The sequence below is a fragment of the Fusarium graminearum genome, chromosome 3, assembly GCF_000240135.3.
Source record: "Fusarium graminearum PH-1 chromosome 3, whole genome shotgun sequence".
Taxonomy (NCBI): Eukaryota; Fungi; Ascomycota; class Sordariomycetes; order Hypocreales; family Nectriaceae; genus Fusarium; species Fusarium graminearum.
Window position 1 is genome coordinate 872,161 of NC_026476.1, and position 27,493 is coordinate 899,653.

The window sequence follows — 27,493 nt, forward strand, 5'->3', positions numbered from 1 at the left end:
CTATCATCAACTATTTGATCTCTGCATCTTTCTCTCCTCCCTTCTCTTCAACGGTTCAACATTCCCCTATACTCAACACAAGTCGATCGACGCCACTAATAATAGAATCCCTGTCGGCACCGCTATTACTACTCTTTTTAGCGGTGGAACTGGGATTCGAAAAAAGAGCCCCATCAAATCAATCAATCAATTTCTGGCGCGCGCCAACTTAGAGTGGAGAACCGGATTCCAGGAGCCGAAACGGGGGTTGTTAGACACCGGTCATCCCCCGATAATCACGGAGCTTGAACGGTCAGCTTCTTTTTCAGATACCTCTTTCACAATGCCAGAGATGCTAGATCCTGGAACTCCAACCATCACGCCGCCCGGCGAGACGGGCGGCGTTGAGAGGCGCAGATCACGGAACCCTCTCAAGAACATGATGCAGCATCTCACTGTGGATCCCCCTCCGGAGGATGATGTTCGTGAACCCAGGAGAGCTTCACTCATACGCCGCATCAGTTGGGGTCGCAAGAGCCGCAGTCCCTCTGCTCATTCCGATAGATCAGGAGGTCAGCCTCAAGACCCAAACCTGTGCACGGCCTGTGCCGGTTGGGCTGCCGACATTGACTCTACATTCGATACCATGGATGACTTTTTTACAAGAGCTCTAAATCCCACTTCTGCAGACACTTTCGAAAACAAGGAGCATTCTCTAGGTCGGTTAAAAGATCTTGAAGAGAACCGCTTCATGACAAAATGTCCTCTCTGCAAGCTATTCCTCTCAGTCCATATCCCCAGTGAGGGTGAAGGAGACCTATATCTCTCTGGCTTTTCCAGCAGAGACACAAATTATCTCATCGACAACAACACCATGTTTGATCAAGGCCACGCATCCAAGAATAAGATGAAGGGCGTCAGTCAGGCCTTTCTAGGTGTTGTGCCCAAAAAGAGCGGCGATGGCGCTTTGAGTTGGGATGTCAGCGCTGACTGGTTTCGCGGTTCCGGTATGCTATACAGAACATTGCCTGACGCGGCGCCTACAAATGACCTTCTCAGCGCAAGATCAGAAGGAAGACATTCAAGAGCAAACTCCATGTCCGATAATAACGGATGGCAGAAGCGAGGTATTTGGGGTCGTGAGTTGGAGGACACGATCGATATGAGTATCGGACAGGATTGGCTACGGTTCTGTGAATTTTACCACCAAGGACGATGTGGAAGACGACCAGTTACTCGCGAGATGCCAGGATTCAAGCTTGTCGACTGCGCAAAGAACCCCCCACAGGTTGTTACTGCGTCCATCCAAGAGCGATACGCGGCGTTGAGTTATGTGTGGGGAAACACAAAAACAGAAACTTGGCCCAAGGTTGTGTGGGATGCTGTCATTGCGTCCAAAGACCTTGGTATACGATACCTCTGGGTCGATCGTCTTTGTATGGAGCAGCTGCAACCAGCCGAACGGACGCAGCAGATCACAAGGATGGACGAGATCTTCGAGGGTTCGATTCTGGCGATTATTGCAGCGTGCGGTGACGACGCCGACTATGGATTGCCTGGTGTTGGCTCAAGAACACGACCGCCCCAACCCAAGTATGAATTCGTCAACTCTAACATCACACTCGTATCGAGTCTTCCAGATCCAAGGATAGCCATAAAAGACTCCAAGTGGTATCAGCGAGGCTGGACATACCAAGAAGGCCTTCTAGCTCGACGTCGCCTCATTTTTACAGATCAGCAAATGTACTGGGAGTGCGAGGGTATGTGCTGTCCCGAGTCGCTCATCCTACCTCTCGAATTTTACCACGATATGGAGCAGCAACGCATGTTTGACTTTATGAGGCCTGGTCTCTTCAACGGCGTGTCATTTGTCGACGGTAGTTGGGAGCGTTGGAAGAGACTTCCTGGCAAGGTTGAAGATCCAAGTACATTGAGTATTTTTCGAGAGGCTGATCAGCATATCTGCAACTACACACGGCGAGATTTAACCTATGACAACGACTCGCTGAATGCCTTCCTCGGTATTTTGAGGCGTCTAGAGACCACCATTGGAAATGGTAAAATGTTCGACATCTTGGGTGTCCCGCTCTGGGCGCCGCAGTTGGATCAAGGGCCTGCAGTTATAGGACTACCACGCACACGCGATATTTTTGCCTTGTCAACATGTTTCTGGCATCACAAAGACGGCATGATTGCGACACGGCGTCCGCACATGCCCAGCTGGACTTGGGCTGGTTGGAAGGGAGCTGTTGATCTGTACTCGTCCATCACGGTAGTCGACCCAGACAGCAAAGTTATCCAGCGCAAGTATAATCACCACCACTACGTCACCGCCACACACGTGTCACGCAACGACCCCAATTCTATACGCTGGACATATTCCCCCAACATTGTCCTTGTTAACCGCGATGGAAGCGTGGCGTATGACTTTGGCGCCTCGACGGTGGTGACAGGCATGCCGCCTCCCCCACCCAACCTGCATATCCGACCCTATGGAATTCACGTGCCCAATCCATTTGTGTTAGATCGTGTTAAAGCAAGATCTCACCCCGACGGATGGATCTTCAACCGTGTCAGCGTCGACGTGCGGATGAGTCGCGGGGCGGTTTCGATGAGAGAGTACATCGAGAGGCATGCCAGGGGAGAGCAAATGACAGTGCTATGGTTTGTGGAAGAGGCTCTTGTGATGCTTATCGTCGTGGAGAGAATGGAGAGGGAAGGACGAGTTGTGTGGGAGAGAGTGGGAAGGATGAGGATGGGATTCCCCGAGGAGGCAAAGGATGTGGTCAAGCGATGCGGACGGTTGGAGAAACTGGTAGAGGAATTGCCTCTTCGACGATTGGGAGAGGATATCGTCATTGAGTAGTATGTGTTTGCATATGAGAGTTGTAATATTATGGTATCTGGTCTGGCGGTTTACGCTTTGGAACCTTGGTTCTTTCTATTCCATCTTTTCCATTTGGGTATCATCCTCGCAGATAACAGTCAATCCGCACCCTCGAACCATGGCCTTGGGAATGTTAGCATTGTCGTCGGACGAATAGGGGCTTGCCGTACCTGTTCCAATGCATCTACCAACTACCTCCGTATAGATATCAACAAACTCCCATCCAGCATCCGCCTTGGATAGACTAGACATGCGCCTTGATAGGCACAGCAGAAATGTTTTCCACACGCCCGACAGGCGTGATCTCATCATCCTGCACAGTCACCGTAGCGGGTTCCACCATTTCATCAACAGGAGCGACGGTGAAAACAGGGACCTCGCTGGTAAACACCTTGTTAGCAGTTGTTCTAGTTGGGATCTGGTCAACATACTCTTCTCCCTTGTGATCGACGACTGGGCCGACAAAGTGGTTGGGATCGATGTTCTTTTCCGGATCGGAAGCTCTGCAGAGACAGTTGCCCATGTTGGTGGTTTGTTGGTAAGGATGTGGTTGTGTGTTTGGAGAGTAGTTTGTTTGTGTGAGGTTATGGTTCAAAAGAACTTGTGTGTGAAAAGAGGGCATGGAAAGAAAAAGGGACAAGTGTTCTTTATAATTGACTTTTTGTAGATATAGTTTCTGATTGTTGAGGAACTGCGATTGAACAAGATCAAAGTTTATTGGGTGTAAGAGGCATGCTGTCCTCATTCTTTTTGAGTCTCTGAGATTCCATCAAGAAGATCTGCCGCTCATGCGATGAGATCGAAATGCTGAGAGTTTATCCTCTAGCAAAGCACATCTTGTGTGCTTGGAGAGTAAACGAGGTACAGAGGAGCAGGGGAAACAAGAGTCTTATTCTTGAATACGTCTCTAACTGTCCAGACAAAGGCCAACATGTTAAAGTATCCGTCTGTTGAGTTTGTATATTGTTTAAAGTTGTAGACAAGCGGAAGTATGCATGAGTCTTGTAAACTACGGATATGCATGGCAACAGTGTCCTTTGTGTCGACTACTGGATAAAGGAAATGCAAAGGGCTCCAAGATATATATACTATACAACTAGTCGTGCTACATGGCGTAATTAAGAATTCAGCCTCCTTCATTTGACAAGTAAAGGAGAATTTCACTAAAATCTAGCAGGGCAAGGGTGGAAGGTGGTCATATCAGGCGCATTAAGATGACTCGAGCTGTATGAGTGGTGCAAGGGGCCTGCCTCATTGAGCCCCCATCACAGAATCATCTCAGATCAACACCAACAACAACACCAACTCTGGCGGCAGAAACAACAACAACAGCAGCAGACACCAACTCTGGTGGCAGAAGCAGCAGCAACATGCCGCTCAGAAGTCCCGACCTTTCGAAGCTCCGGGCCTTACTGATGAACTACCAGACCAGCGACTGCGGCGGGTTGATTGTGTTGAAGCTTGGTTCTATACAGCGGGCCGCATGGAAACTGCGAACACAGATGGTAGTTCACCGTTAATTGATGATGGACATGTGTTTGGTGTCATGGGGTGTAGGAGGAAGAAAAAGATCGCCGCCGCCGCCGCCGCTTCCCCCTGCCTCTCCTGCGCGACAACAATGTTCAAAGAGTAAATATCCAACCGGAGTCAATCTACGTACGTCAAACATGGAATGACGCTTAAACTTGTCATATCTCATATTTGAAGATGCACGCTTTGTATGTGCCCTTTGACTTGTACTGCGCGCTGAGCTAGCTCATGTATCTTGCAGGGATATACAAAGAGTCTTGGAAAGCCACATGAAGACAGCGGCATACGATAATGGAATCTTTCATGCAGAATTTCAATGGACTTTTATAATATGAATACCCTCAATTGGCCCGTCCGTGTCGATCGGCCAGTGTCATTGCATGTCCGCAAGAACAAAGACATCATCCAAGAAACAGGATATAAATTTCCATCCAGAATTTCAGGCTACTTTTATCATCTTCTTTACACTACACTTTCACCCCCTTTCTCAACCTCAGCCTTTCCATCAAACGAAACAACCAGATCTAGACTTCACTCAACATCAACCATGGGCGGCAACGAGCCCGTCCAAGGCTTCGACCTGACCTGTCCTTCTGGCAGCACCTTTTACGTCTGCAAAAACGACCCTAATCGTTTCATCGGATGCTGTGGTATCGACCCCTGCGGAGCAAGAAAGGGACTCTGCCCTGACCAGCATCTTCACAAGGCCAGCTTCGACAAGGCCTGGGAAGAGTACATTCCACCTCAAGCTTGCATCAACGACAACGTCGACGTAGCTTGGCACGTTTGTTCCTGGTCTACATCCTCCTTTATAGGATGTTGTGCCGTGGATCCTTGTTCTAGTGGTTGTCCAAGCAGACAATTGCGAGCTGCTAAGTTGAGCGACAATGCCACAGACGCACAGGTGTTCCTCGGCGACGGCTATGAGTATCCCCCAGAGCCCAGCTATGCACCTCGTACCAGTCAGAACCCCATTAAGAGTGCGAGTGCCAGTTCGACTACTGCATCCATAACCACCATATTAAGTTTCTCGACCTCATACACCTTGGACAGAGCTTCCGAAGCGGACACTTCTACAACAGAACCAGCAGTTCCCAGCCAAAGTTCTGGCCATTCCACGGGCCATCATTGCTTGAGCGCGGGTGACATAGCAGGGACCGTGATCGGAATCCTAGTATTCTTCTCCATCCCAGCTTTGTGTTGGTACTGGAAAGGCCGGAGTCTCAAAAATAGGGCGAAAGTCAACCCCAACGAAACAAAAACTCGCGAATCTACTCCATCTGTAGATAGTAGCACGTTGTTCGATTCCAGAGATGGATCGTCGCCTATACAGCAGCCAGGTCAGAGCAACACACCTAAGGCTCCGGATCAAAACAGGCGTCGCCAAGTGCAGCAGAGGCCTCAACGCGACACACCTCTTCACGGCCATATGAATCAGTCACAGGCGGAGACATGGGCTCAACAAAGGCCTCAAGCATCTCAGCAAAGTCAACTACATCAGGCCCGAACTATCCCCAGGCGATCTTGTAGTCCATCAACCGCGCTACGTGATTTGCTGCGTCCGCCAAAGTCCTCAAACTTCAATATGGCCAGAAAACCTGTTCCGGGTCACAATTTTGAGCTTCACGGAAGTTCTACACCTGATCCCGCTCCTATGACAACGTCACTCAGACCCTCCAGTACTGAGAGCACTGGGACTCCCCGTTCTTCCTACGGTGAAATACTTGGAAAGCTTGAAGTTAAGAACGGGAATGCTTCTACTAGAAGCAGTAACAATACAGATATCGGGACTGTGACTAACGAGACCAATAAAACTCCCACACCCGGTACTATGAGTCCGACTGGACAAACAAGTGTTGATTCTTCTCAAACGACACAGCCAGACCCGATTCCAAAGGATGGTCCCTCCAGGCACAGATTGGCCCAAGGACGATTGTGAACATCCTATAGAGGAAGGGTCATGCGCAAGGCTATTGTAGTTTGGTTTCTTATTTTTCTTGTTTACGACATAGAGCAAAGACACTTGGAAGGAGTATTTGTTTGCATTAGAAGGAGGTTTGGAGTTATCTTGGATCGTTGTCTAGCTTACAAAGATAGAATATGCAACATGAGCAAATAGACTCAATGACCTCGATGTATGAGTGTGATGAGTGGTCGGAGTATCCATGATGTGACTGGCCCCCAACAAGGGGACAACGACGAGCATAGCCAAAGCCTCCCACAAACATCATGTTTGCTGAATCCATATTAAAAAAGGATTGACGGTCAATTGGGTCAACTCGTGATCAATCAAAACGCATCGTTGTGGGTCCCTGGTATGTATTGACCCGAACTCCCGGTGATCAAGACAATATCCTCCCGAATTCTCAGACCAAGGATAATGGTGAATCCACCAACAATTCATCAATCTCCGAAAGGACGAACCCTATTTGAGAAACAATAGGTCTGTTGGTTCGAGTTTCCATCCCTCTTCACTGGATCCGTGGACAGGATATTTCTTCAAACATCGGAGAACAGTGTATGCCGAAAAGTTCCCGAACAACTACTAGCTTCCCGTTCTCGAACGCAGTCGGGATCTAGACTTGTAAATTGACTGCGTGTACGTGGACAAGCGTTCAACTGATCAGGTCCGCATTCTGTTCGCGGTTCCGCAACGACACATAGCGGAGGCAACCAAAAGAGGTATAGAATAGAGATAATTTTCGGGACTTTTGAAGATGCGAGATGGCGTGAGGTTCGTCTTGGATCGGGCGTTGCGTTCCTCTGCCAAATGTTTTATAATCGAGTGCTCGGAATCATCTGTCATAGACGCGTCGATCTGAGGATCTACAACACTTGACGCAATAGTAACCATCACAATGCAGTCGATGGTGTCTTCATATCTGATGAAGCTTTGGAAGGAACCTTTCTTCTCCAATCGCAAGACAAGTATCGATCACGAATTAATCGGCAAACTCTGCTGCGGAGAAGCGAGGGCAATTACCGTTGCCAACTGGCAGAAATGCTTGTCTCGTAGCAGCGAAGCAGAGAACCTTGGGCTAGAAGCATAACAGACATGCCAGTCTAGCTCAGACCACTCAGGTCATTATTTTGCACCCCAATTAGAGACCAACTTGTTCTAGCGAGCACCAAACTTGCCTCGGAATGACAGAAAGAGTTCGTTGAACCCTGCCAAGTCGGGTCAAAGCGTAGCCTTCAAAGTCAAGACGACTGGAATGCATTGCGTGTAGCGTCGGGCAATGAATACTCTGGCGAAATGATTGGTGTCAGAATGGATACGAGTTGAACCATGAAACCAAGGACACATAATCTTGAAGAGGTTCTCGATCTTTGGTTTGGGAACCCTAGAGACCAGTTCAAGGGTCACCGACTGACAAGGGACGATTTCTCCGTCCAGAAGAGCCTCAATGCAAGAGATGTGGGTTTAGTGTCGTAAAAATGGAGAGAAGGACTATAGTTAAGGGACGGTGTCATGTTTTTGGAGCCAGCCTCGTGGCAAACGGTAGTTTGAGCAGGGCTAACAAAGCTATACACAAGTCTCGGTCCTTCTGGGGCTGTAAACGCGAGAAAGGATTTTCTCAAATTTGACCTGCCCCATGTTAGTGATTCGGCGGAGTCAATGTCGGTTAGATGATCTTGAATCATGTCTTGGACATTCAGGAACCCGCAACTCAGTCCTTGGCATGGCTAAAATCGGAAGTCCAAGAAAATTCTGTTGGTTGGTTTGGCAATATTTCGTCTCCGGTAGAGAAATGCGGAAGAGAGCAAAGACCATGGTTGTTTCTGTTTGCTACAAACATGCCAAGAACAGCATCCAGGGTTTCGTTGGTGAGGACTCGATGGCCAAGAACCCTGCAGCGATCGCTGAAAATGCGGGGCCGCGATTGACGATCTAGGCGATGAATGGAATCGGGGCCAACAAGCAAAGGCGAGCCGAGCTGAGGCCAAGGATGATGGTACCCTGTTCTAAGACCTGTGCTGTGGTGCTGTGATTCTTTATGACCTTCAAATCATACCCAGGATCCAGGAACAAAAACATACTTTGACCTGCTTGACCCTCCCGCCGCCACTTCAACCCATAGTGACATGCATACTGGTTGAGATTTGTTGAGCCGATTTGAATCCCGACACCCGCCCCTCTATTTCCTGACACGATTCGGCAGACGGTCTCGACTGTATCCTCTTTCAATTGGCCGCAAAGAGGTGTGTCTCGCTTATGACGGAGAAATTGTCAGGTCTCACCCAATGATTGTGCGAGGGAGCTAGTTAAAGTAGCCTCTCAAGACGGAGGGCGGCGCCTCGACGGACGTGGCACGCGGAAAGAGTCTTGAATGGGTTCGCTTCGCCCTGAATTGGGTGTTGCCCTTGTAGAGTGCAGTGGGCAGCCTAGGGCGTTGGAGTTGAGCTGTCACCTGGTTGGTAGTGACAAGAAATTGTTTGTTGCGGTGTGGACAATAATGTCATGGGACATGTTTGTGTGATTGCCTGTATTGTTGCTTCTTCTTATTCTGTTGGTGAAGTAATTCGTTCATTGGAGTGGGATGGGTGAAAATCGTCATTGTGCAGCCACTGTCTCTGTTGATATTCCGTGTCTAATTAGTTATCCCGTTTTCCTTGCCTGCCAGATACCAGGTTTGCCAAAAGAAACGCCCAATGATTTAATCTGTTGAGCTGATCGATAATTGTATGGGTGGTTGTTGTTACTGGGAGTATTTACGAGATCAAAAGCAAGTCCAACATGGGACTTGCCGTTCGATGCGGTTGCAGTGACTTCCCTCCCAAAGTTTCACCTTTCCCTCTCCGGACAGATGTGTGCTGCTCCTTCCTTCCAAAATCAAAGTAAGCGGAGTTGGTTTTCCTGGCAGAAACGGCAGGAACGAAGATCAAAGTCAAATTCTTGGAGGCTTGAGGTCAAACAAAGGATTCAACCTGTCATCTAAAGCGGTCAAGGCTAATGAATCTTATCCGCCGTCATTATCTTCGCTTCGGGGTCCTTAGAGTTTCGGTTAATAGATCTGATCCCTCTTGGCTTCGAGGATTGGAAGTCTTAAGAGCTGGTCCCTCCATTGATCCCTGTTCCAAACGGGATGTTGGTCTCAACCTCGAATCACATCGCAATGGTGGTGTTTACTCGTCACATCAGTCGCCCTTGTATATTATTATAATATAATATCAATGCCAAGATATCGACAGGTCCAACGCTAGCGATCACAATCAACACCTACCACCCAGGTATTACGTACCTATCCCGCGAATAACGGACCAACCGTCTTAATCCACCCACATACATATCATCATCTCCACCATGCCTATGCCTCCCTGGCTTCAAGACGAAGCCCCGGGCTTTTCAACTTCACCATGGACAACCCCATTGCAGGCTCTCGAGCCACGACGAGTAAAACATTTCACCATGGCTCAACTTACTCCAGACCAAACGTATTCGATACACGTTGCTACTCTGGTTATTGCGTCCGCCAGTATCCTCGCAACGATAGTTACTTCTTTCTGGTTCTTTCGTATGAGACGAAGTTTTCGACATGAGTGAGTGCCACCAACCCTTTCGTTTCTCATATGTCTGACACAAGCGAAGCCTCATTATGCTGCTTATTTACAGCGACATGTTTAAATCTTTCTGGCTACTCCTGTTCCCCGCCGTCGAACTCGTTGCCGGAAAAATCGAAACAGATGAAACCTTTTGCCAAGTCAGCGGATTTTTTCTTGCCCTAAGTATAGAGGCATCCGACGTTTCTGTCGCTCTCATCTCGGTCCATACTGCATTATTTATCTTTCGTGGCGAGCAGGGCCTTTATCCTTACCGAAAGGCTGCCTACGCTCTCGCCGCCATCCTCCCTGTCGTGATGGCTTCACTGGCATTTATCGAGGGTCCTGGCTACATCAACACAGGCCAATTTTGCTATCTTCCGTTTAACCCCATGTGGAAACGACTCGCTCTCTCTTGGATTCCTCGCTACCTCGCTTTTGCAATCATCCTTTTTCTATGTATAGGGATATACATCTACGTTCGTGTCTTGATGAGTCGCTTTGGTGCGGGAAACGAGAGTTCAAGAAACACTCTCTCCAAAATGTCTGGCTTTGACAGCCTCGAACCAATACAACAACCAGCAGCAGCTGTTCCTCCGACACCAACAATTAAATATCACGGGCTGATCCCATCGTCCAACACTTCACGACGGAATTCATTCACCATTGCCGAAGACCCTACCAGGCCCTCTCTATCTACACTCAACTCGTTCAATCTGGACATGCCTGGAGGCACACATGCCAAGCTTCACTCGGCGCGAATGGCTCGTCGAGGTTCAGCGCAGATGTGGATGGCTAACCACGGCACTGATCTGGCCTCCCAGTCAGAGCAAGCAGAAGTGGACTCTCAAAGTTCGACAGGAACTGCGCGGTGGGATTCTGATGATTTGATTGCGCCTACAGCCGTTTACACAAACTATGAACTTCAAAACCAGACACCTGCTCCACCAGTAACAAGACCGTCATTCGTGACGCGACAGTCTTCATATCTTTCTACGACTGCCACTACACCATCTATTCCCAACATATTCACCATACTTCACCGCAAAACGGTGCGTCCCGAGACCGAAGAAAACGACCTCGTTCTGACCCAGAGCGATATCAACGCACCCGGAACTGTCAAGACGCGCGAAAAGATCTTGCGCCAACTTCGATTACTTTTCATATATCCTATAGTCTATGTTGTCATTTGGATCCTGCCATTTATTGTCCAACTTACAGGATATGGTAAAGGAGCACCTTATGGCATGCGATTGGCCAGCATTGTCTTTCTCTGTTTTCATGGCTTGGTTGATTCTCTGGTCTTTTGCATAAAGGAGAAGCCTTGGAGACACAGCCAAGCGTATAATCAAATTTTCAAACGCTCCAACTTACAATTTTGGAAACGAAGACAAGAAGCACCCGATGTAGGTGCAAGGGTAGGACGCACAAGGGAGGAAATGACACTCGACTCGAAATTCGCCAAGCAGAGACGAGAACAAGAACAGGCCGAGTGGGAGCTGCAGCGTCAGGCTGCCCAGGACCATAGGGTAACCAGAGCTCCCGACTGGTGGGATAGAGACGATTGAGGTGGCATGTGATGGCGTTACAATGGCATGGAAGATGATACCCCGGGTTACAATGGTTGGTCCTGGTGACAGGCGTCAGGTTTGCATTGATAGGCGTTATGTTCATGATAGTTATACCAAATACATTGGATCAAAAGTACTGGCAGTTCGATTGAGGGTATTCCATCTCAAAATCTAAAGTCGTTTTTCTTATTAGTCTACCAAGACAATTCGTGCATCGTATATCGTTCTATGTAATTCGAACGCTGATCCTCCTCTTTATACTAAATCATACACAATTTGAAGTTTGACATTTTACCCCTCTCTCCAAAACTTGAGAAAGGCCTTGGCAATAGCGACTCCATCATGGGGTAGAGGCGCACGCTTCATGGCATCGTTATATACTTCGTCCGTGAAAATGCCAACGGTATGACGGTTAAAGAGAATTTCAGAAATAATCTCCTCGTTGAACTCGGGGTGTCCTTGCACTGTGATGTACTTTCCAGGCGAGTAGAACCCCTGAACTTCGCAAATGTTGTTGGAGCCCAGAGGGATAGAGTTCTTGGGAAATGCGTCGACAATATCGCGATGCATCTGGTGAATGCGCTGTGAAACAAACAGTCAGCATCGCACAAACAACGGCGCAAAAGCCCAACTTACCATCTTGTCCAACCCAAACACCTCCTTGCCCTTGGCTGTCAGATCAACCTCTGTGACAGCAACCTCCCACCCGTTATTGCTCCTACCGCACTTGGCACCCTCAGCTCGCCCAACGATCTGGTGTCCGAAGCAAACACCCACGACGCGCACGCGATTCGATGCGATGGCCTTTTTCGTGTACTCTACCAGCTTGAGGATCCAAGGGTCGTTGTCGAACGCCGTGTGTCGGGAGCCAGTGATGAGGATCGCATCGATGTCCTCGATCACGGGGTACGAGTGCAGCTCGTTAACGACGTCGTAGCCCTTGATGGAGACGAGCTCAGACAGCTTTTTGGGCTTGGCCGCTGCTTCGAGGAGCGCGGTAAAGACGCCTGTGTAACCGCCATAACGATCGCGGGTTTGCGGCTGGGGCGTATCGGCTTCGAGGATGGCGAGACGAAGAGGAGGCATTTTGAGCAAGATTTGTGATGTCAAGTATAAGTGTGTTGTTTGTGAGTGTGAGAAAGAAAGAAAGAATCAGGGAAATGGAATATGCCTCTTTGCGAAAATGGAAATAAAAATTGGTTGGGCCGCATTCAATGCTGTAACCCTCCGGTCTGAGGACCCTTTCCTTGTCATCTTGCTCTTGTAACGGCGACCGGTAGCGGGGCAGTGGGGGTGGAGGGGGACGAGACGGCAGAATTACAAATATGTCATAATGTTGCTTATTGGGAAGGCGGTGAGATGGGACGTCAGAACTGTAGGTTATGGGCAGCCGGAAATTGGCAGTGAGGACATCAGAGACGAGGTAAATGGATCAGTTTATGCTACTTAAATTATATTTCTCGGGTTGTTTACTTTTATATTTCAAGACTTAGAAATCCAATGTTGCCGATACCCGGTAGAGCTTTAAGACGTTTTGGGTTCAAAGTTCATAGAGTTCCCAAATTGGCTGTTCTATTGTATCATCATGCTAGCTTCGTTTGTCCCTCATATATCAAGTCCTGAAATCTCCCATGTTTATCTGAAATATTCACTAATACTGCTAAGGGGTTGTTTAAGAGATATGCTTGATATAAGAACGGAGTTTCTTTATTGTACAGTTTACTTTGAAGCGCCATGCTAAGCAGGCGGTAAATAGGTATATGCAAATCTAAACGCAAGCTTGAAGAGAATATTAAACAAAATTAACTAAAACAACGCCTTTCCAAATATCGGCATGCCATCATCAACCATCTATATATCGCAACGCACATGCCAGTCTTTATGACCCGTCGAACCCATCAAACGCCAACCCAATATCTTTCCATATCTCTTTTCACTCGTAATGGCATTTCCGGATGTGCTCTATTTTAGTCTCTTCTCGGATTGTCTCGTCTCTTCGAGCTCTTTGCGGATCATGTCGTTAAAGACTTCGGGATTGTCGAGGTAGAGATGGTGTCCGGCCTTGGGAACGAGGAGGACCTTTGCGCTGCCGTTTTCTCTCTTCCTCTCCTCCTCTGTAGCACTCTCGAGAGCCTTTTGCTTTGCTGCGTTGAGCTTTTCCTCGGAAGTGATTCCACCAGCGACGTCCATCCAGTCGTTCTCTCCATACATAAACACCACAGGGATACCCATTTCTTTGAGCTTAGTGCCGTCAGGTTGTGAGATTGTTTGGCGACCGACTTCTTGGATGCGGTTGATGACGGGTCGACGGGCGTATGCGCCGGGTGCGAGGATGTAAGCCAGGGCATACTCGCCGCTGCCCTTTTGCTTAAAGATGGAGAACGAGTAGTCGTGCAGAGCTTGGGATTCAGCTGGTGGGAGGTGGTTGAAGCGACGGAAACTCCAGCCTGAGACGAATCGTGGACCGAGAGGACCGCTCATTCGGACGATGCTGAACGGAGAAATGTTTTGGTCCCAGAGCCAGACGAACCAGCCTGGTAGAGGTCGTCGAAGCACATTGGAAGCAGGCTTGTGTTTGGACAGAGTGCCAGATTTGTCGGTGGTGCTTTGCTGGTCTTGCATCATCTCGGCCTCGATCGTCGAGGTGTTTGGTTCGGGCATCTCGGCATTGACAGCGTAGGGATCAGCTGGGATACCGACGGGAGAAGCTAGAATGAGCTTTTTGAGGCGACCGGGATACTTGATGGCGTATGAAACAGCGAGATAACCTCCAAGAGAGTGACCAAGTAGTGTGAACTGTTCCAGCTTTCGCGCCTTGCGCCATTCTTCCAGCGCATCGACAAACCAACCCTCTGCTTCCATGACTTGATCCTCTTTCTTCTTGGCATGGATCTTAAAGGCAGGCCGAGACGAATTTCCACATCCCAGCATGTCCAGCGCATACAGCTTTAGTCCTTGCATGCGAGAAATGGGTTCAAAGTTCTTGTAAAAGAAACCCAAACCAGCGCCGTATCCGTGGATCATGACAAGAGCATCTTCTGTTTTTTCTCCAACTCTCTCGACCGAGACTTCGTTCAAAGCGCGGTTTTTGCCCGAGAGCTCAACCATTGATCGTCGCCATACTCGTGTGCCAAAAGGATCTGGTCGTTCGGGTGTATCGATGTTTGTAATACTGTCGTTGGCTTCTCGGAGGTGCGGCATTAGACTTAAGAGGTTGCGCTCAACGGCTTGAGGGGCAAGACTCGTCCACTGTAAACGTTAGCTTAATCGTTTTATGCGAATTGTTTGTCTCACCCATTGATACGCAGCATCTTTATAGCCCAATGGAAACAGAAACGCATGCGAAGGCTTCAATTCAGCCTGATGCTTGATCTCCTCTGGCGCATCAACCCTCCCACCATGGGGCGGTCTCACGGCACCGTCTGTACTCATTGTTCGCGAAGTAGCAGGGATGAAAGCGGTAATGTTTGAAAGTCGCGATAATGGTAGTACCGCAGAACAAGGTTGAAGCCTAAGCATTCCGCGGGGGGAAGGGGGGTTTAATATTCTTCAACCCCCTGGAATTGTCTGTGGAAAAAAATGCCACTTTAGATCAGTAGGCAAAATTATGGATGACGCCTCTTTTTGGTGACGCAAACAGGGCTGAGCCGGAGTTAGGAGAAAATCATCGGGTTTTGTCAAATCCGTGGTCAAGTCCGTGGGATTGGGAAATTGGAGTAAGATTGCGGAGCGGAAGCGGAATTTGTCGAAAAGAGGCAGAGTAGTTCAAAAAAGAGTCTGAGAAGATGATGTGTGATGGTGAGAGATATTGTTCCAAGGAATGAAATCGATCTGATCGATCGCATTGACAAGAACAACGGAATATATCGGTTTATTTAAACGTGTAACCCCAATCGTCACCAACCGTCGTTGCTCAAACGTGTTGGGGGAACCCACTACAATTGGGCGCTCGGACCGCTAAAACGAGCCGAATAGTGGATTGATGCTCAACCTTACAGGGGATTTGACGGGCCTTAATTTTTGGCTTGTGATGACGATGAGAAAGACTCGCATCCGTATTGGATCCCATCACATCAGATCACACCTCTTGACCACGTTTAACGCTAAAGTTAACCAACTGACAGACAACCAAATTCCCAGGACTGACCACCTGACAACGATCCGACCCGACTCATCTCCTCCCTTTCCTCCCTTGGACTGGTACATGGCCTCGAGCTGTCCCTGACAGGCTGCCCCTCAGCCCCCTTGACCTCCGTACCGAAACATGTCCGACGATGTCGATTCCATCGTCAAAGGCGCCTCTACTCCTACTCAAGGCGCCAAAGATGTAGCTGGATCAAGCCCGATCTTGTCAACTACCGTAAAGCAGGGCGATCCTCTTCACCACACTCCGAGCTCACCGTCCATGATCTATCTCAACCTGTTGATCCTCGAAGCATCCCTCCGCGCGCAATTCCTCGAACTACGAGCGAGAAAACGACACCACACTTTTTTCCTTACCCTTTTGTCACTATGGATCACCGGCTTCGGCTGGGCTCTGTTCCTTGCGCCCCGTGAGGATGGTCGAGGCGTAGGTGGATCTATCTACTGGGCTGTTGAAGGTGCTGAAAAGGTGTGCTTTATGGGCGGCATTATCACTGCGATTTTGGTCTGGGTGACTGGAATCTGGGAGCGTGGTATTCGATGGCCGCGACGCTGGTTTGTCATTTCCAACAGAGGACTGCGCGGCTTCAACTGCAAACTCATCATAATACGACGGACGTGGTGGGCCGAGGCTCTCTCAACAATCGGCTTTTTTCTGACATACGGACTATTTTCCCACACGGCTAGTTCATCATACCGCTACGTCGAGCCGACCCTTTTGCGCGAGGTGGAGAAGGAACTCCAGATCACGAGCGACACGCACCCTACGCTGGTACTACCCCATGAAGATGAGGAGAAAGGCGGTCACGAGGAGGATCTAGCGCCAGGGGGTGACTATGTTAAACTGCTTCTCCTCGCCAAGCCCTTTTCTGCAACGTTTCGCGAGAACTGGGAACTTTACAGGACCGAGTACTGGGAAAAGGAGAACGAGCGTCGTGCGTTGCTCCGCCAAAAAGTCAAAGAAAGAGATCATCAGCTCGTGCGAGCGCAGTATCCCTGGACCTGGTGGTTTCCCGGACGACAGCCTCGACGACACGAACCCGAAAAGACAGCTCCTCACCCGGCGCGCCATATCACTGTTGAACGAGAACGCAGACGTCGGGGTAGTAGTGTCCGTCGTGCGTCCACGAGCTCAACCAGGAGTCCCACGCCTGCCTTTGAAGAAGAGCAGGGCGCCCATCGACGATCCAGCAGCGGTTCCGCCTCCAAGGGACGAAAGAGACTTTCTACAAGTTCCAAGCCGAAACGACCAAGCAACGATTCTCGCTCTGTCACGCCTGATTTCTCTTCGCCTTTGGCCAGGGAGAGCAGCGCGAACGATACTCCCGAGTCAGGACCGGAAGGGGGAAAGGTTTTGAGGAGCTCGTCGTCTAGATCGACTGTTGGGTCCAAGGAGCGCGAATAGGAGGAGTAGTTTAATATTTTGATGGATAGTATTCATGTCTAGTGTATCATGGTATCGACGTATCAACGAATGACGCACCAACGTTGATGAGTTCTTGTGTAGCATCTGGTTTTCCTCTTTTTGTGAGAAAAGTCGTCATATTGTGATTCGATCCCAACCAGGGATCGCATGGCATGACATGATTTAAATCGGCCCCAAGCTCAACAAGAGTTTTTATCGACTCACGAACCTGTGGATCAGCGCTTACGTTGAGAGCCGCCCAGACCAGCGGTGGAAAGCCAGCGGCATCTAGATCATTTGGTCCAGCGTGTCCTCGTTCAATAAGGAATCGCAGAGCGGCGATGTTTGCGTTTATCACAGCAACGTGAAGAACCGTGGTCCCGCAAGGCTGTAGCTTACGCACATCGTTGATATGTATCGAAGCACCTCTTTCGAGAAGAAGCTCTGTGATGTTTTGGTGACGATGATAGATCGATGTTATAAGCGGCGAAAAGGTAACCAGCGGTAGCATGTGAAAGCTCAACCTGTCGCCAAAGTCAATATGATAGCGTCCCTCTGTGATTCCCAAGCCAATATCGTGGAATTTTAGTGATGGCGCATTTATATCGGCACCATGATCTAGAAGCCATCGCACTATTTCGATATTTCCGCTCTTCACAGCTTCATGAAGTGGCGTCCAAAACCATCCATTGCGTTTTTGCTTCTCTGCAACAAAGTCTCCCGTATCGTAGTCTCCTTTACTGCATTTGTACACACGCAGAGTCATGTACTGATGGACATTCTTCAAGGCTTGCAGATTCCCGTGCTTGGCGGCATGGAAAGTTACGTGATGATCTGCGTTTGCGAGCTGACGGTTGTAGAGCAGGGGAGTGATTAATGCGTACAGGGCTTGAGAGGTTTGAGCCAGTGAGGATAGGGCATGGCTTGTTTGACAGGAGTCGATGATTTGGAGAAGGATTTCTGGGGGGAGGGAAGTGAAGGCCATTGATTAGGTTTTGGTGGAAAGGAATTCAATAAGATTAAAAGAATATGAAAAAATAATTGAGGTTGTCACTAGTCATGAGTTGGACTGGAAGGGCGCGTTTGATAGGTGATCCATGTTAGTCTGACATGTATTTTATTGATGCTATTTAGGTTATCGTCAACAGTGCATTTGAAGTGAGACAACAATATGGGGTGCAGAAGATCGGCATTCAAGTTTTGGGTACTGAGTAATACTTGACTATCTTCCAATTCGTGATATCTCGAGCAATTATTGCAGAAATTGTAGTACCATTAATAACACGATCAAATAAGGTTTAGACTGACAACACCTAATTAAATAAAGTCAGACTCTTATCTCGTTATCTCGCTCTATCGCGATAGAATAAAAACCGCATCCAGATAGACATGGCACCAGAATAAGGATCCGAGATCGGCCGCGGAGAAAGATCTTTCGATTATCTCGGCTTCAAGCATAAACTATACCCAGATCAACGGAATACATCTCGTGACCGACTATCCTCCAGTGTATAGGTATGTTTTACGAATAAAGACGTCTCGAGAGCTTGGCTGCGTTATTTTAGTTTCAACTCCTTATTTGCAGCTTCGGCAATTAACCGAGTACCATGAGTCAAGACGACACGTAAAATACCAGGAATACCATATATCTATACTAGAGTCTAGCATCTTCGGACAATTTTGCCGATTTGAGAAGTCTTGTCCCCCGCCGGTCCCTCGCCGCCGGCCCTTTTATCTTGTACATGCTGCATATCAAGTGTGGATGTTTATACAAGCAAAGTGGAATAACTGCAGTTCTTTACTCCTTTCAGAATAGACAGAATCTGGGGTAAATGCCGTTGCGCCCGTTTCCCAAGTACCGTTATCGCAACGACACTGTCCAACTCTATATTCTTCATTCTGTAGAGTCACTATCGGATAGATGTGATAAGACGTGCATGCGGGAGTAGTATTCGTATTTAAATAGACCTCTATACCTATCCTCGTCTTTTGGAACTCCTCACCAAGTGACTTGCAAGTATCGCCATCATGTTTGACTGGAGCAAGTTTATCTCGCCGAAGCCGTCTCTAGACGTCCCCGCTCTAGAGACGGTCGATCTCAATGACAAGGAGATGGAAAAGAGAATTGTTCGAAAGCAAGATCTTAGAATTATGCCATGGGTTTGCATAACATATCTCCTCAGTATGTGTACCCAAACACCACTATTATCGGTCTCTAACACACATAAGACTATCTCGACCGAGTCAACCTTGGCAATGCCAGAACTCTCAACAATGACACACCAGAGCACAACATCGTTACCCAACTTAACCTCACCGGTCAAAAATACAACATTGCAGTCGCTCTCTTTTTCGTGCCATATGTTCTTATGGAGTTTCCCAGCAACATTCTCCTCAAGTACTTTTCGCCCAGTAAATGGATCTCCAGAATCATGGTGTCTTGGGGTATCGTCACCATCTGCACCGCTGCTGTTTCGACATATGGTGGATTGTTGGCTGTGAGAATATTCCTGGGTTTGGCTGAAGCTGGTTTCTTTCCTGGGTAAGTTACCAATTGGTGTGACTGGGGATAAAGACTAACAGACCTAGTATCATGATGTATCTCTGTTTCTGGTATAAGCCTGAAGAGAGAGCTACAAGGATGGCCATCTTTGCTTCCAGCGTTGCTGTAGCTGGTGCTTTTGGTGGACTTCTCGCCACGGGCATCTCGTACCTCAATGGCAAAGCTGGTTTGGCTGGTTGGCAATGGTAAGTCTCATTATCTCTCACCTTGGTCACCACTAACAGGAACAGGCTGTTTGTCCTTGAAGGTATTCCCGCTGTCATTGTCGGAATTCTAGTCTGGTTCTACCTCCCTGATTGTACGTCCTCCCCAACCGATAACACAACACAATACTCACACAAACAGACCCCCAAACTGTCTCATGGCTGTCCCCCGAAGAACGCGCCTTTGCAGTCAAGCGTCTAGGCCCCTACGCACCCTCCATGAACGACAAGCACTGGGACAGCAAGGTCGCCAAAGAGACCGTCTCCGACTACTTCTTCTGGCTCTTCGCCATTGCCTACTTCTTCATGGCCAACTCTCTCAACGCCTTTGGATACTTTGCCCCCACGATTGTCGCATCTCTCGGCTTTGAGGGTAAATACGGTCAACTCATGACTGTCCCTCCCAACGTCTTTGCCGTCTTTATCATTGTTGGAAACTGTCTCCACAGTGACAAGACGAAGGAGCGTTCCAAGCATGTGTTGGGCGGTTTGACTTTTGTCGCTACTGGATACCTTCTTCTTGCCTTTGTCAAGCATTGGGGAGTCAGATACTTTGCTGTTTGTCTGATTGCTTGCACTAACGCTGCTGTCCTGCCTTTTGTTGCTGTAAGTAAATGTTTTCAATTCCAAATATCCATATACTAACGATTTGTAGCACAGAACTGCCACCGTCCGAGGCTCAACTGCTACCGCTCTCGCAACAGGTGGTATGATCGCCATCTCCAACACAGGCGGTATTACAGCACCTTTCCTTTTCCCCTCCAGCACATCTCCCATGTACGCCATGGGTAACTGGACGGTCTTTGCGTTCCTCGTCTCTGCTGGCTGTATCACTGGTTATGTGTGGTATGTGTTTGGTGCCCACAGTGGTTACAGAACTGGTGATGCCACTGCGACTGGTCACTTGGAGGTGTTGGATGCGGGTGACAAGGATCCCAATGCTGTTATGGCTCAGGCTGTGGAGAATGAGAGGGCCAAGGATAAGCTTAAGGATATTGATATGGCTTAAGAAACGAGTATGAATAGCTAGTATATTGTAGCTAGATAAAAGTATGTTTGTGTTCACCTAAAGTACTTCTCCCCAGCTCAGGAAGTGATAGATGATTAGTAGATTAAAGTCGCAGTCGAACATAGCCTAGTAAGTAGTAGAAGAGATGTCCTCTGAGCTTTAGGATATAAAGATTAATAACCTAAGAAGCATACTCTAAATGATAAAAGCTAACCTATTAATTTCATCTCTTATGTTCTGTATTGGATCCGATCATATCGTTCGACAGGATTGGCTTACAAGCGCCGAACATCGTCTGAGAGCTTCAGCTACTACTGTACTTGTCGACTCAATTTCTTCATAATTCAAAGAAGTAAAGCCAGAAGCTATACTCTCACTATGTTCAGAAATGGCAGTGCCCAATTTGGAGCCGTCTTTGTCTAATCTAGTCCAAGATGGCATAAACTGACTTGATCGTTTCGCCTCGCGAGTTGGCCTAATAAGAGACGAAATAACAATCACTTTAGGGCAGGTTAGACTGGGGGATTAGTCTATTTATATATCGTGTCCTGAGTTTAGGCATGTAGATGGGTCACAGATACAATGGCGGGTTCATATTGGATAGCTCGTGATTGCTGAGCCGCTTGATCTGGAGCATGAAATGGATGAATAACATTCAGAACCCTTTATCCAATTCAACCGCCAGGGGCACATATGGCTTGCCAGAGTGTTATCCAGTGCAGCAACTAGGGTGATTTTGATTCGTTTATTATTTAGATTTGGCATTCGATTTTGCATTTAGACACTGATTCGATGCATTGACTGTAAGTGACAGCAATTAAATGGTCGAAACAGATCTGCTCCTACGTATATGCACCTTGTCTAATCTCAAGGCGTCACGAATGCTGACCATCTCAACATCTCTGGACTAGTAGTCCAAGATGATCATCATCAGGAGAAAAAAATAGTTACGAAATTCTCAGTCCTTTCCTTTCGCTCTCTTTTGGTGCTTAATTGGCAGTAGAGTCCAATTCTTCTTATTGGTATAGTTTGAATAGCTTCTAGTCTCTTACATACATGCTCACGCTCGGCCGTCGGATGTAATTTAACATACTTGGTCTCTCATTTTCTTCATATACCTTATAAGATACATTTTATCTTGTACATTTATCGCACAACGGCATCCTTAAGGCTGGGAACAGTGCAGACACCACCGCTCTCAGTAACGAGACGACCAGTTCCAGTCTTGCCCAACTGCTCAACAGCAGCAGCATCGAAAGCAACCTCAAGACCGCCAGTAGTAGTGAAACCAGGCTGGAACATCTCCCAGACCTTCTTCTTAGGGTTGAGGACACCCTCAGGCTGACCTTCCCAACCCTCGAACCACACGCGGTCACCGGCCTTGGATCCCTCAGGAGGAGTAACAAGCTCGACGGGTCCCTTGTGGTCATCAACCTCACCCTCCTTGATCTTGGGAGAGGCGGCGAGAACCATGGCGCAAGACTTGATGCCGCGCATCTTGACGGGCTTCAGGTTGCAGACGACAACAACCTTGCGACCCTGCATAGACTCAAGAGGGACGAGACCGTTGAGGCCGGAGCAGACGGTTCGGCAGATCTGACCCTCGTACTCGACGTAGTCCTCGTTGCCGGGCTTGTCACCAACAGCAATGGTGGAGACGTAGAGAGAGTCGGCGTCGGGATGGTTGATGGCCTTGAGGATGTGGCCGACACGAAGGTCAATCAGGGCAGGCGACAGAGGAGCAGCAGGGGCGGGGGCAGCCTTTTGCTTAGGGGCCTTCTCCTTCTTCTCCTTCTTGTTGGGCTTATCAGTAGCGATCTTCTCCTTGGCGCTCTCGACAACCTCCTTGACCTTTTCCTTGGTGCGGTCAACGAGAGAAGCCTGATCACCGGCAGCAGAAGCGTCAGCGGCAGCCTTCTTCTTCTTCTCCTTTTCGGCCTTGGCGTCGACTTGAGGCTTCACGTAGAGGACCTCATCTTGGTTAACCTTGACCTTGTTCTCATCCTTGACATCGAGGCCGAACAGAGGAGAGTTCTGGACAAAGTCGACATGGCGGACAATGTGGGGGTGGCCTTTCTCGCCGGTGCGCTCCTCGGGGGACCACTGGGCGACAACGGGAGCGAGGGTCTCGTAGATGGCGACATCGGCCTTGGAGGGCTTGCTGCCAAGGAGGGTGGAGCGGCTGGAAAGGTGGTTGTTGAGGGTCTCGAGGATGGTGGACTTGTCCTCGGGGGATTTGAGACGCTCAGAGGTGGTGAGCCACTGCTGGATCTCAGCCTCCTCGGTGGGAGTGTATGTCTGGGAGGCGAAGGAAGCCATTTTGAAGATTGTCAGAGGACGAAATGCGGGAAGGCTTCTAGAGGCCTGGCGGAAAAGGCGAAGGGGTAACGTGGTGGCTTTGAGTAAGAGATGAAGCTTGTATGTAGCTTCACTCGGAATATGATGGTCGAGATGTTTTATTTGGATGACTCGAGTCGAGTCTCTTGATTTTCTCTTGGTGGGGTGGAGGGGTAATGAATGGCGTAGAGCTGTCAATTGGCGGGGGATGTGGCGGTGCTCAGTCACTAAACTGTGGCGTCAGCACGCTAACCCGTGACATCGCCCCTTTCTCGCGTCGGTTGCCTGGCAGCTTTACGCGGTACGCCCTTTTCTTTTCCAAGTCACCTTTATTTTTTTCTGTACAAACAAGACAAGTCAATTGCGACTGCATTTTGTACTATAATCTATTGCTGCCTATTACTTTCTTGTGTCACTGTTTGCATCATTCTTGGTTACGCATTTCTGCTCTTTTCTTTTTTCCTCCCCTTGTTTGAGGCGAGTCAACTACATCATTCTTCCCACTAGCGGATCGCCGCGAACACCAACCAACGGGAGCTGAGTTCAGCCCCTGACGTTCATTTTTCTCTCTTGTTGTCTTTCACTTGAGTATTTCTTTATTACATATTCATTGTTTTGATCATCAACTTTCACCATGGCGTCGCCGAGTACTGCCAGCTCACCCCGTTCGGAGTCTCGCCTACCAACGAGTATACCAAGCTCGCCGCCTGACTCAGATGATGGCCTCGAGGGCGCAGATGATGCGCTGGTGAAGGAGGAACAGGAAGCGCGAGCTGAAAATGACAAAAATGAAGAAAAGCGTCGTCAGGCCCTCCTGAAGAAAAAGAAGAAGAAAAAGGCAGAGACCAAGTCTGAGCGAGAAGCCAAGGCTAGAGAACTTGACGACTTGCTGGCAAAGTCCGCTGCCTTCTCAGATATCCTCACCAAAAAGACACAGGTTCTTGGCCGTGTGGGAAGCAGCCTCGATGGAACGACTCTCGGTGAACACAACTTGAAAATGGCACAGCAGCCCAAGTGTATGATCAACGGTACCATGCGCGACTACCAGCTTGAGGGCTTGACTTGGATGTATGAGATTTGCTCTCAAGGCATGTCTGGTATTTTGGCCGATGAGATGGGTCTCGGTAAGTTTGGTGTAGAAGATGGGCGTATCAAACCTGACTCATTACAGGCAAAACTGTTCAAACCATCGCCTTGATTGCGTTGCTTCGTGAACAGGAGAATTATCTCGGCCCTCATCTGATCGTTGCGCCCCTCAGTACGCTCAGTAACTGGATGGATGAGTTTCACAAATGGACACCCTCCATCCCTGTCATAATGTACCACGGCGACAAACATGGTCGTGAACAGATCTTTAAAACCGACATGATGAAGCATCTCAAGAATGGTCGTCCTACTACCAAATTCCCAGTAGTTTGCACGTCTTATGAGATGGTTCTCAGAGACCAGCACAACTTGTCAAGGATTAACTGGGAATTCATCATCATTGTGAGTCGCATTCCTCACCTTTCCACTTGACACTACTGACGCTTCTCAGGACGAAGGCCATCGCATGAAAAATGCAGAGGCCAAGCTGTTCCAACAGCTTCGCCAGTTTTCCTCGGCTACTCGTCTTCTCATCACGGGAACTCCTCTGCAGAACAACTTGAAAGAGTTGTGGTCACTTCTTCACTTTCTTCTGCCCAACATCTTTACTGACTGGGAGGCGTTCGAGTCCTGGTTTGACTTTTCAGATCTTCAAGATGAGGAAGGGACCGAAGAGTTTATTGCTGATCAAAAGAAGCAAGCGTTGGTCAAGAAGATTCACCTGATTTTGCAGCCCATGTTGCTACGACGTGTCAAAGCAGATGTTGCAGCATATCTCCCCAAGAAGCGGGAGTATGTGCTGTTTGCCCCCATGACAAAGGATCAAACAGACTTGTACAATGTCCTTACTGACAAAAAGGTCGATACCCGTGAGTATCTTGAGAACAAGGTACGCGAAAAGCTCAATGCAGGCGTATCAGCGACACCCAGCGCAAAGTCATCTCGATCGAGCAGTCGTGCTGCCCCAAAGACCATGTCACTCCCAGTTCGTGAGTCCTCACGTAAGAAAGAGATCAAGTCTGAGGAGCCTGAGGAATCTGAAGAGCCAGCCCCGAATGCTTTCTCCGTTATGATGAAGAAGCGTGGTCGTGGGAGACCTCCCAAGAATCCAAAGCCCGATGTATCGATCCAGACTCCGCAGAAACCTGGAACGAAACGCAAGAACCATCCTGTTGCATTAGAGCCAGAGCCAAAGAGCACAAAGTCAAGTCGCCAGGCAACGCCAGTAGGTTTGCGCAGAAGATCCAGAAAGACTCGCACATACAAGGATGCCGGGTCGGATGAGGAGAAGATGTCGGACGATGAGTTTGAGGCCAAACTCGCAAATGAGATAGAGTCTGATGACGAAGACAAGGATGACAAAGCCTCGATGACTCCCAAGGAGCGTGAACGGGCGGAGGCATTTGAGCTTGCCAGTATGTTGACTACTATTTCCTCAATTGAATCGCTCTAACATAAAGCAGAAAAGCAGATTTCTCACAAGAAGCTTGGTAACCCGATGGCCCAGCTGAGACTGGTTTGTAACTCGCCGCACAACTTCTACAACCCTTGGAAGGCTTCCACCGAGCTCCCTGTCGATGACTCCATTGTCACCGCTTCTGGAAAAATGCTTCTGTTGGATCGCCTACTTCCTCGCCTGTTCGAAGGCGGCCACAAAGTCCTCATTTTCTCTCAGTTCACTACACAGCTAGATATCCTAGAAGACTACTGTGCTGAGCTTCGAGGTTGGAAGGTCTGCCGTATCGATGGATCTGTCGCACAAGATAGTCGACGAACCCAGATTGCCGACTTCAATAGCGATCCGGAGTACAAGATTTTTCTCCTGTCAACTCGCGCAGGTGGTCAAGGAATCAACCTTGCTTCAGCGGACACAGTCATCCTATTTGACTCCGACTTTAACCCCCAGCAAGATCTCCAAGCTCAAGATCGTTGCCATCGAATCGGCCAAACCCGTCCCGTGGTTGTATTCCGTCTTGCGACAAAGGACACAGTCGAAGAGTCACTTCTCAACTCGGCAGACGCGAAACGACGCCTCGAGAAACTTGTCATCAAAAAGGGCAACTTCAAAACAATGGGTCAAAAGATGGACCTCCGCGAAGATCTCGACCCTGAGTCTCTCCGCGCCCTCCTCCTGAAGGATGGGCAAGTGTACAAAGTTTCTGGTGGTGAAGAAGTACTCAGCGACTCGGATCTTGATGTTCTCTGCGACAGAAGTGACTCGGCGTACGAAAAGGCTGCCAGCGGAGAAGGCGACGCCGATGCTTTCCGCGTTGTCGAAACAGGTGCTGATTCTATCAAGATGGCGCGTAAGGACTAGACTTGTGATTGATGTCACTGTAGTATTACATTTGCTTTGATGTATTCGATTGGAGGAATCATGACTGGAAGGTTATGTGTACGTTGGACGCGATTATTGCTTTGCTATAGGTGTTTGGGGTGCTACAGCCGGTTGGTTCGGGCTTAAGGATTTTTGTCTTGACGATATTAGTCGACATGCGAGGATGGATGCTGGTTTTATTCAGCCAGTGGATTGATACATTGTCCAGCTCTGATGCAGCCTGTATCATGTATATATTCCACTTTAGCCGTTTACTGTATATTAATGAAAGTACTACTGTGAATTTTAGAGCATTGAAAGAACTCTTTCTTTAATCACAAATCAACTCGAGACTAGGATCAAGTCTCGCCATTACCTCTATAGAGTACTACCGTACATCCACCATCGATCGAGGTCCGCGTTAAGAAAAGGGTAACCCAAGGTAATTTCACTTGGAAGAGGAATGGGACAGTAGCAGTCTCAGAGTATTAGGAACATCGACTATTGGAAACATAAGAGACGAAACAATAGGTAAGCTTATGACATATTATACTAAATTAGGCTCTTATTTATGATCATTACCCTAAAGCGTAGTGCCGGGTCGAGCTCATCCGAGCAGATCTTATAGATTTATCAGATCGATTTCTGAAAAGTCAGGCGGCGCCCGACCGTACACAACGCGAACTTTGCTATCGAGAGCAGTACCCTCATTACTAATCCAGATGTGCTCACTATAGGCCTGTGTGCGGCGAATTTCGTCTTCGCTGACGCCCAAGTCGTCGTTAGGGATCCAAACCGTCGGGCGTCGGGCCCGAAGAGCCTCGTGCTGGAAGGCATGCCTGACGAGGGCATCTCTTTCGTCGGGCGTGAGGTCCTCGATTTCGTAAAGGATCCCTCCAAATAGGGCCTCGCCGATCGCAAG

General features: G+C 48.7%; 11 protein-coding genes across 11 annotated transcripts; 6 read left to right on the top strand and 5 right to left on the bottom strand.

The window, feature by feature from the left end:
* Positions 1–322: 322 nt before the first annotated feature.
* Positions 323–2,845, top strand: FGSG_05004 (uncharacterized protein; the record flags this gene model as incomplete). The annotated part of the gene is made up of 1 exon (XM_011325182.1): positions 323–2,845. The coding sequence occupies one exon, from the start codon at positions 323–325 to the stop codon at positions 2,843–2,845; it is 2,523 nt and encodes an 840-aa protein (XP_011323484.1).
* FGSG_12667 (uncharacterized protein) lies at positions 2,821–3,433 on the bottom strand. The gene is made up of 3 exons (XM_011325183.1): positions 3,298–3,433; positions 3,037–3,246; positions 2,821–2,989 (listed from the first exon to the last, which is right to left on the bottom strand). Exons 1-2 carry the CDS (start codon positions 3,387–3,389, stop codon positions 3,111–3,113), a joined length of 228 nt encoding a protein of 75 aa, XP_011323485.1. The 5' UTR covers positions 3,390–3,433; the 3' UTR covers positions 2,821–2,989; positions 3,037–3,110.
* Positions 3,434–4,943: 1,510 nt separating this feature from the next.
* On the top strand, positions 4,944–6,335 carry FGSG_05005 (uncharacterized protein; the record flags this gene model as incomplete). Its single annotated transcript, XM_011325184.1, has 1 exon — positions 4,944–6,335. One exon carries the CDS (start codon positions 4,944–4,946, stop codon positions 6,333–6,335), a length of 1,392 nt encoding a protein of 463 aa, XP_011323486.1.
* A 3,366-nt stretch (positions 6,336–9,701) lies between these two features.
* Positions 9,702–11,505, top strand: FGSG_05006 (uncharacterized protein; the record flags this gene model as incomplete). Its single annotated transcript, XM_011325185.1, has 2 exons — positions 9,702–9,937; positions 10,011–11,505. 2 exons carry the CDS (start codon positions 9,702–9,704, stop codon positions 11,503–11,505), a joined length of 1,731 nt encoding a protein of 576 aa, XP_011323487.1.
* Positions 11,506–11,703: 198 nt separating this feature from the next.
* FGSG_05007 (uncharacterized protein) lies at positions 11,704–12,644 on the bottom strand. The gene is made up of 2 exons (XM_011325186.1): positions 12,145–12,644; positions 11,704–12,090 (listed from the first exon to the last, which is right to left on the bottom strand). Exons 1-2 carry the CDS (start codon positions 12,592–12,594, stop codon positions 11,800–11,802), a joined length of 741 nt encoding a protein of 246 aa, XP_011323488.1. The 5' UTR covers positions 12,595–12,644; the 3' UTR covers positions 11,704–11,799.
* Positions 12,645–13,193: 549 nt separating this feature from the next.
* FGSG_05008 (uncharacterized protein) lies at positions 13,194–14,986 on the bottom strand. The gene is made up of 2 exons (XM_011325187.1): positions 14,803–14,986; positions 13,194–14,757 (listed from the first exon to the last, which is right to left on the bottom strand). Exons 1-2 carry the CDS (start codon positions 14,938–14,940, stop codon positions 13,471–13,473), a joined length of 1,425 nt encoding a protein of 474 aa, XP_011323489.1. The 5' UTR covers positions 14,941–14,986; the 3' UTR covers positions 13,194–13,470.
* Positions 14,987–15,597: 611 nt separating this feature from the next.
* On the top strand, positions 15,598–17,164 carry FGSG_05009 (uncharacterized protein). Its single transcript, XM_011325188.1, has one exon. The coding sequence runs from the start codon at positions 15,773–15,775 to the stop codon at positions 17,054–17,056; it is 1,284 nt and encodes a 427-aa protein (XP_011323490.1). The 5' UTR covers positions 15,598–15,772; the 3' UTR covers positions 17,057–17,164.
* Positions 17,165–17,299: 135 nt separating this feature from the next.
* FGSG_05010 (uncharacterized protein) lies at positions 17,300–18,041 on the bottom strand (the record flags this gene model as incomplete). Its single annotated transcript, XM_011325189.1, has 2 exons — positions 17,300–17,344; positions 17,460–18,041. 2 exons carry the CDS (start codon positions 18,039–18,041, stop codon positions 17,300–17,302), a joined length of 627 nt encoding a protein of 208 aa, XP_011323491.1.
* Positions 18,042–19,068: 1,027 nt separating this feature from the next.
* On the top strand, positions 19,069–20,831 carry FGSG_05011 (uncharacterized protein; the record flags this gene model as incomplete). Its single annotated transcript, XM_011325190.1, has 6 exons — positions 19,069–19,238; positions 19,286–19,598; positions 19,646–19,804; positions 19,850–19,917; positions 19,965–20,428; positions 20,478–20,831. Exons 1-6 carry the CDS (start codon positions 19,085–19,087, stop codon positions 20,829–20,831), a joined length of 1,512 nt encoding a protein of 503 aa, XP_011323492.1. The 5' UTR covers positions 19,069–19,084.
* A 1,083-nt stretch (positions 20,832–21,914) lies between these two features.
* Positions 21,915–23,266, bottom strand: FGSG_05012 (uncharacterized protein). The gene has a single exon (XM_011325191.1). It carries the CDS (start codon positions 23,148–23,150, stop codon positions 21,978–21,980), a length of 1,173 nt encoding a protein of 390 aa, XP_011323493.1. The 5' UTR covers positions 23,151–23,266; the 3' UTR covers positions 21,915–21,977.
* Positions 23,267–23,802: 536 nt separating this feature from the next.
* Positions 23,803–26,571, top strand: FGSG_05013 (uncharacterized protein; the record flags this gene model as incomplete). The annotated part of the gene is made up of 4 exons (XM_011325192.1): positions 23,803–24,292; positions 24,340–24,656; positions 24,706–25,669; positions 25,718–26,571. 4 exons carry the CDS (start codon positions 23,803–23,805, stop codon positions 26,569–26,571), a joined length of 2,625 nt encoding a protein of 874 aa, XP_011323494.1.
* Between the last annotated feature and the right edge of the window lie 922 nt (positions 26,572–27,493).